Here is an 8083-nt window from a genome sequence, read left to right as displayed (position 1 = left end):
TGAGAGTAGCCTGCCATCTGTTGGCTATAAAATCCAACCAAATTGGTGGGGGTGGGGGTGGGGAGAATTGGGATTCTGTTGGACAGAGATCTTTACATCCTGAATTCGATCAGAGGTCATCAGCATAACAAAAAGAGAAAGAGAGCCAGAGAGAAGCAGCAGAAAGAACTCGGTAAACAATAACAAATGGAAAAGGATTTACAACAAAGTGGGTGGCGGCTTCCAGAAGACCAAACCAGCCCCACCCCCACCTCTCCCGTGCCCAACGCTCTTCCAAGCCCAAGAGCTCAAACTTTGCTAAATAATCATTGCTAAATATATATTTATTTCTATAGAAAGGTAAGGCTTGTTATCTCTATTCAAAAATGTTAGTCATCGTCCAGAAATTCTTAGCCTAGAAAGGCCTTGCCAGTCTTTTTATTTTTAACAGAATCTTTGTTTATTATTTATTTGCAAGCCATCACGAACTGGTATTTTTGTAAATACAGTAACAACCAAATTACGAAGAAAATTATTTTGATTATTAGATTGGACAGATAGAAAGTTATCCTGACGCATTGCTATAAAAGTTTCTAAGGCCTATTCTCATCTCCTGTTCTCTCCCCGCAACCGATCCGCAGCCAACACTTTGAGAAGCGCTGTAGCTGCCAGCCCTGTTAGTGTGGAATCCGAATGCAGCGACAGCAGCTAGCGGTTGTAGAGCGCCCCCTAGTGTTGGGCGCGTCGTAATTACGGTATCAACCACCCACAGGAGTGCCCCTCCCGTGCAGCTCCCAGTGGTATCGCCCTTGCCCTTTGAAGACCCTTGAGGCTCTGAAAGGTTAACTTAACCGACCAAGATTACACAGCTCCTAAGTGTCGGAGCTGGGACTCAAGCTTAGCTCTGTCCGATGCCCCAGCAGGCTGGGAATGTGAGTAGGAAAGAAATTCTGGGAAAAGGGGAAAGGCATCCAAAGGCATCCACTTGCAGTGTCATCTCAGAATGACAAGCCTTTTCCTATAACAGAACTCAGGTCTGTCACTGGACCAACTTCTTTTGTCCCACTAGAAAGGATGCACGAGAGGGCTGTTCCGCCAGAGCCAACACTACATGAACCTCTTCTGCGCCAACATGATGGACTTGAACTGGAGAGCTGAGGCCATTGGCTATGCCTACCCGACCCGGGACATCTTCATGGAAAACAGTAGGCATTCTGCTCTGGGGACAAAGCAGTACTGTGTCCCTGACTGTGGACACACACACACACACACACACACACACACACACACACACAGAGAACTGCCAGATTTAGCAAAAAGAATTTACAGGATCCCCAGGTAAATTTGAACTTCACATAAGCAATGAATACATTTTTGGTATAAGTACATTCCCAAACATTGCATGAGCTATATTTAGACTTAAAATTTTTTATTTGTTGTTTATTGAAAACTCTAATTTAATTGGGCATCCTGTATTTTATCTGTTTTGACTGCTTGCTTCTCCAGAGGCTGACGCAGTGATGGAGCTCTGCACGGCTGACTAGTTAACCGGCAAACAGACAGACACTCAGAGCCTTAGAGATAAGGCAGAAAGGGGGTCCCTGGGTGGCTGCTCCTTGGCTTGTGTATCCAGATCCCTCTGCTGACTCCTACTCCACTGGCCTGGACCAAGGCCCTGAGTGGGAGGCAGGATCCAGGCCTGGGAGCCCCTGCTCACTAAGGTAGACAGACTCAGGACTGCCTCCTTCCAGCCACTGTGCTGAGCGCCCACCTCCTGGCTCTGCCTAACCCTGGCAAGAGGAGGCAGATGGCACTGTGCTGGCCTTGGGGAGTGGAGGAGGTGGACCTGTGGGGAGCAGGGCTACGGAGAGTCTCCTGTCTTTGCTTCCAGTCTTGTTCTGTGGAATCAGCGGCTTCTCTGACTTCTACAAGCTCCGGTGGCTGGAGGCCATTCTCAGCTGGCAGAAGCCACAGGAAGGGTGCTTCGGGAGGCCTGGTGAGCTCCTCTTCTGCCCTGGCTGGTGGGGTGGTGGGGGCTGGAAGGGTGGTGGGAAAAAGATGAAGTGATGTTAGGGGCACAAAGAGATTTGCAACACCCATGTGCGCGCGCGCACACACACACACATACACACACACACACGGAAATGGGCTCGGAACTTTGGAAGCCAAAACTTTGCAGGACGGGAGGCAATCTTATTGGAATATGTTGGCTGGCTGCCCCTGCAAATTCATTCCTTCAGTGACATTCCCTGAGCATCTACCGCATGCCAGACACTGTGCTAGGCTCCAAGTAAATGAGGGCACTAAGAAAAAGATGCAGAAAGCACCTAAACAAACCAATAAGTGAAATAATTGTGAGTTCTGAAAAGGCTGTGAAGTTGACACCTTTGAGAAAGAAAAGAACATCAAGGAAGGTTCCTCAGGCATAGTGGTCAGGGGAGATGTCCAGGTAGGGGTGACTTAGAAGCAAAGGGTGAAGGAGCAACCCCTTTCCAGCTGTGCAACACTGGACAGCTGGGCTTCATTGGAGAAATGAAAAGTGGCTTTACCTCTTTGAGCCTCGATTTCCCCACCTGTGAATAAATGGGCATAACAATCTCCTTCCTAATCCGTGAGGAGCAGACGTAATACATGTGAAACCACCTGGTGTGTCCTGGGTACAGAGGAGGCTCCCAATAAATACTAGCTTCCTAAATTAGAAGGTTGGGATGCTCGACAAGGCAAAGCTTTTGAAATAAGGGACTCTGTTTTTGAAACAGAGGAGTTTATAAAGTGAAGATTCTCAGGTCTCCAGATCTATAGATTCAGCAGATGGAAGGTGGGGCTGTGGAACCTGCATTTAAAAAAATTTTTTTTTTAATTTATTTTTCAATTACGGTTGACGTACAATAGCATATTAGTTTCATAAACCTGCATTTTAATGAGGTCCTCTGGCCATTCAGATGTGGGAGGCTGAGGGACTGCAATTTGAGAAATATCTGTAGATGACAAATTTAGGCCACATGGAAGGATCTGCAGACAGGTGCTCAAGGAAACTTCTGGAAGTGGCTCCAGATTAAAGAGAAGATCTGAGCTGCTTGAGGTGTTGTGAGGACAAGGAGGTTTTGCAAGTAACATTTTAAAATCCATCTTGAGAAGCTCATCTTTCACTCTTCTCCTAGATGCTGAAGATGAAGAATTATCTAAAGCAATTCAACACCAACAGCATTATCTGAGAAGAGTAAAGAGGCGAGAAAAACAATTTGCAGGTAATAAAAATGTCCAAGGGACCTTCTTGGCATGAAACTGAGACACCCCAGAAAGGCTACACACAGATAGCACTCAATTTGAAACAGGCCCCAGCATCACTGAAGGAGCCGGATCTGAGGGGCCCTTGTGTTTGGGAGAGGGAGGGAAGGGTAGGAATCTCTGATACCCTCACGTTAGAAAGTGGGGAGTCCAGAGGAAAATCTCCAGTGAAAGGAACACAAAAGAGAAGTTTACTGTATTGCTGAAAATCACAGAAATAATCCCTCTCCATCGAAATCAAGTCAGAACAGAACCCACATCAGGAACTTCTGCAGAGGGAATTGAATATAGAGAACCTGCCTCAGAGGTGTCATAATTGCTGAAAACAGAAAAGGTGACAAAACTCAGAGATGAACCACTGCAGGATGCCACTGCCCTCCCTGGAGGCGGAGCTGGAGGGACAGAGTGGAGGAGGTGGTGTTAGCAGAAACTTCAGGGGCTGGACACAGAGGAGACAGAGTCGGGGGAGAAGTACCCCAGCTTCTCCCCTCGCTCCACCTCTGCCTGCTGTTTATGGGCAAAGCAGCCTGGGAAATGTAGTTTGGAGGGTTAGTGCCCTGGGGTTTGGAGCAAAGAAGGTCAGGCAGGAGATCTGAGAACCAAAAGGCAAGTGACCAGCACAATCCCAGTGGCCGCGCATCCTGGTATTCCCAGCTGACACCTGTTGTCCTGGTGCCATTATGAATAGTGCCCTTTTTCCTCCCCAAAGTGTCCTGGTTAAAATGATAAGTTATGTGGTTGGCCCACCAATGCGGAGAGACTGAGAATAGGATATAACTATATTGGGAAGGAAAAAAAAAGCAAGATAAAATATGGCAGGAAGGAATGTAGAGAGATAGAGAGAGAGAAAGAAGGAAGAGAGGATTTGATTTCAATCTTTTTATTAATAAAAAATAAATAACTGCAAGGCAAAAGCAGGAAGGGAAGTAGAATAGCCAGCTCAGAGTAGAAGTCCAACTTATACCGGGGACGATTCTAGTAACTAAACATCTCACCATCCACCCCACCACTGCCTCGTCATCTACTTGCAGGTAGACGAGAGAAGGGCGTGGACCCACAAATCCAGTGGGTCTGTAGCTGCCACCAGGGGTTGGCTAGGGGAAGGAAGAGACTTTCTCAGGAGATTCCTAGAGGCCCCCTGCCCTAGATAGGCCCGGCTGACACCGAGGGGCCTGGGACTGTCGATGGTGGGTGGTAGGGGACTTCTGTGCACACCGTGGAAGCTGGCTGCTCCCTAGAAACTGACAACTGGAGAGGGAGCTGCAGAAATTCAGAAGCCCAAGGCCTTTCCTGAGGCCCCTGAAGGTTGATCAGCAGCCTTCCCAGGATGGAACAACATTCCTTCACTTATGACACACATCCATGGAGACTAAGCACAAGATTTGAAGCCAGGCTGTCTGGGTTTGAATCCACGTCTTCCCTTACTCGCTGTGGGAATCGCTCAACCAATCTGAGCCTCGGTTTCCTTATCTGTATAATGGGGACCAAACAGTGCCTCCTTCATAGAGTTATTGGGGTTAATATCAGACCATCGCGCCAAGTGCTCCCCATGGCTTACGGTAGGCCACCGATAGGCATAGGCTGCCTGGGTGAGTAACTAGCATTCTTGAAATCTGCTTTCTCCCTCCCTCCAAGGGGCCTGGCTGAGGTCCTTCTCTTCTCTAAGTCTGTGAGGGGTGGGGAAAATCCTGGCTCACTCCACCTGCCGAGAGACTAAAGGTGGGTGGCCCACTTTGAGTTCAGAGAACTAAATGACATCTAAGTTCCTGTCTCAGGCAGTCGTTCAGGGTCACATGGGACCAGCAGGCCCGAGGCAGCGATGAGGGAGGCTGTCGGGGTCAAGAAATGAGCTGTAAAGTCGCCAGGGCTGGGAGCTGAGCTCTGCTACCTGAGCCTCAGTTTCCCCATCTGTAAAATGGGGCAGTGAGGTGCTGTCCTAGAAGGTCTCACTAGGGCCTAAAAGCAGGGGAAACTGGACCGAGCTGGACAAGGGTTTGGCCTCAGGTCAGATCCTGTGGGAGGGGCTCCAGCAACTCTTAACACAGAGTCACCCTCCCAGAGAGAGCTGGCTTTTGTGTCCCTGTATTAGTAAATCATTGGGAGGAAGTGTAACCTTCTGGGTGAGGAGGCTCCAAATGGCTGGAGACATTTCTCTAGAGAAGGGAGCTGTTAGCAGCCAACACCTACAGCGGCTAGGGGATGGGTGCCCGGCCTGGCAAAGTGGATCTGCTGGCACCAGGCTGGCTGGCGGGATATCTGAAAAGCATTGACGGAACTGTGGTCACCACCCAGCACTCACAGAGGGGCCTCTGTCTCTCTCCCCAGATGGCTGCTCCTCCCACAACACAGCCATGGCCGTGGGGGCCCTGGGTGGCTTCCTCTACATCCTGGCACAGTACCCCCCAGCAAACAGAGAGCTGCAGCAAGCCACACCGGCACCACCAACTGACATGAACGGCTCCACGCCTGCCACCCAGGAAGATAAAATCCATACCTTTCATCCCTCCTTCCTGGAATCCTAGGTCACACCCTGAGAAGGAGGCACCTGAGAGCAAGGCACCCCAGCTTCATCCCCTCGAGGAGCAGGGCCTGGGAAGGAAGGCTGGGATGGTTCCAGGCACGGCAGCAGATGAATAAATTCAGAGAGCAGTTGAGTGGAAAGTCGAGCCCTGTTTCTCAGCCTTTTGGACAACTTCTGGGGCTGTATTCTGAGTCTTCAACCCCACTCAATGCAAATTCTGAAGCGACCCATAAACTGGAGTTTGGAAGGCAATTTGTTCAGCTGTCAACTGTTGCATCTTCCCTAGTGGGAGAAATAAGGTACTTGAAAATAACAGTTCAAGTCATGACCTAGAACTTGAGACAGGAGCCGGAAAGGCAGCACATATAATCTTTATATCCTCTGTGGTATCATGAAGTCACATCATGTCACGGTCATGTCATTTTACAAAAGGCAGTGTAGCATAATGGTGAACGATGTGTTCTGTGCCCTGACTACCTGAGTCCAAGTCCTGAGTTGTCCCATTCATTAGCTTGGTGTCCCTGGGCAAAGTCATTTAGCATCTTTGTGAATGTTTCCTCCTCAGTACAATTAGGATAATTATAGCACCTACCTCACTATTAGCTCCACTGCTCTAAGAGTTCTGTTTGTAGAGGACTAAGAACAGTACCTGTGACACAGTAAGTACCAAGTAAGTGTTACCTGCTACCGCAGCGGTGACAATGTCAGGTTACTTGGGACCTGTCTGAGACAGCAGGAAGGGACAGCTGACTCATTAACGTTTCTCTCGTGCCCAGCCTGAGGGTCTCCCTTGTGTCCTGCCCCCATGGGAGTATACCCTAACATGTCAGCTGGAGCTCTAATCCAGTGTTTGAGAAAAGACTTTCTGGAACCTTATTATGGGTCCAGGCCATTTGCGGTGCTGATTTCAAGCTGCATGCAGACAGGCATCAAAATTACACTGCAGGGTAGAAAAACCCGCTAAAAACTCAGTCCTTGGGCTGGAAGGCTAAGTCCATCATCTTGCTTTGCTTCAAAGTGAGAAATCACTGCTGATCATCAATTTAGTCATATTTGAGAATATGAATTGAAATGCCCTTGGGGGAGGGGTTCTTCTAATCTTTCCTTTAGGAGTTAGTTTCCTCTGTCCAATCTTCTTTGCTGCTGCCCCTGGATGCTTTCCCAAAATTGCTCTTAAATTGTCAGGCCCACAGGAATGTTCCTGGATTCTGTTGATAAGTTTGACTTGCTATTGAGGTTGTCATTTTCTTGGGGAACTAGGCGCCAGGATTTAATGCCCATTTGGCACTCCGTATGCGTCAGGATGTCTTTGAAAAAAAAAAAAGGATGTCTTGCACATTGCCTTGCAAACAAAAGTTGACCAAGACGGGCACACAACTGGATTAGGGGAGAGTTATGCCCCTTTCCCTACCCCCTTCCTTCCTAAATTTGAGATAGATAAGCCACAGGAGCCAGACACCAGTTCTTTCTAGAAGGTGTTAGTTATCATATGAGGTGGCGGGGGGAGGGGAGTGTTGGCTCTAGGAGAAACCTGAGCTTACAAGTCACTTTCAAGAGAAAGGAATCCTAATGCAAAATGAGGAAAGTCATGAGTTAAGACTTTCTCTGTCAAGTCACCTTAGTATGAACCAATTTCTGGGAACAACTTCTGCAGGACGGTTGCATGAATCCAGATCTGAGAGAAGAGGGGAAGGAAGAAAAATCACAACTAGCAAGAGCTGAGATGAGCTCACGTGCCCACTCTTCCCCGTTCTCTGTCTCAGCGACTGCCTTTACTTCCCTCACACACACCACTGGTTGGGGAGACTGGACCAGGCAACATTTCACCAGAACGCTCTGCGTTTCCAAGGACATAATTTATTCTCTTCCATCTGGATTACCTGTTCTGCCTCCAGCCTCCAATTCAGTTAAGATTTTATTTGTCCTTTAAGATTCAACTGGAGTGCCACTTGTCCTATGAAATCTCCCATCCCCCATCTACCTCTCTTTTATACAATGCTCTTTTGGTGTCTTTTTCTGCCATTTATTTGTGTACTTGCCAATTATATCATCGGATTGTAAACTGCTTTAGGGCATGGGCAATATCTTGCTTCCTTCACAAGCCTGGCTCCTATTAAACTGTCTGGAACATAGAAATGTTTAATAAATGCTTGCGGAATTAAATGAGTAGGGGGAGAAAAACCAGCCTCCTTGAATTGTTGTGTCTTAAGTTTTCACTGATGGAAGAGACCTTGGGCTGTTTGCATTGTTGAGTCTGGTCTAGACAGCCGGCAGCTCCCTAAGTCCATGCAGAAT

The 8083-nt window shown here is 48.2% G+C and overlaps 1 protein-coding gene across 1 annotated transcript; it reads left to right on the top strand.

The window, feature by feature from the left end:
- The first annotated feature begins 875 nt into the window (after positions 1 to 875).
- On the top strand, positions 876 to 7165 carry CUNH16orf89 (chromosome unknown C16orf89 homolog). Its single transcript, XM_039885286.1, has 5 exons — positions 876 to 911; positions 1049 to 1184; positions 1871 to 1975; positions 3141 to 3227; positions 5593 to 7165. Exons 1-5 carry the CDS (start codon positions 891 to 893, stop codon positions 5787 to 5789), a joined length of 546 nt encoding a protein of 181 aa, XP_039741220.1. The 5' UTR covers positions 876 to 890; the 3' UTR covers positions 5790 to 7165.
- The last annotated feature ends 918 nt before the right edge of the window (positions 7166 to 8083 follow it).

This window comes from Pteropus medius, unplaced genomic scaffold (assembly GCF_902729225.1).
Source record: "Pteropus medius unplaced genomic scaffold, Ma_sr-lr_union100, whole genome shotgun sequence".
NCBI lineage: Eukaryota > Metazoa > Chordata > Mammalia > Chiroptera > Pteropodidae > Pteropus > Pteropus medius.
This window is presented reverse-complemented; position numbering and strand designations above follow the sequence as displayed.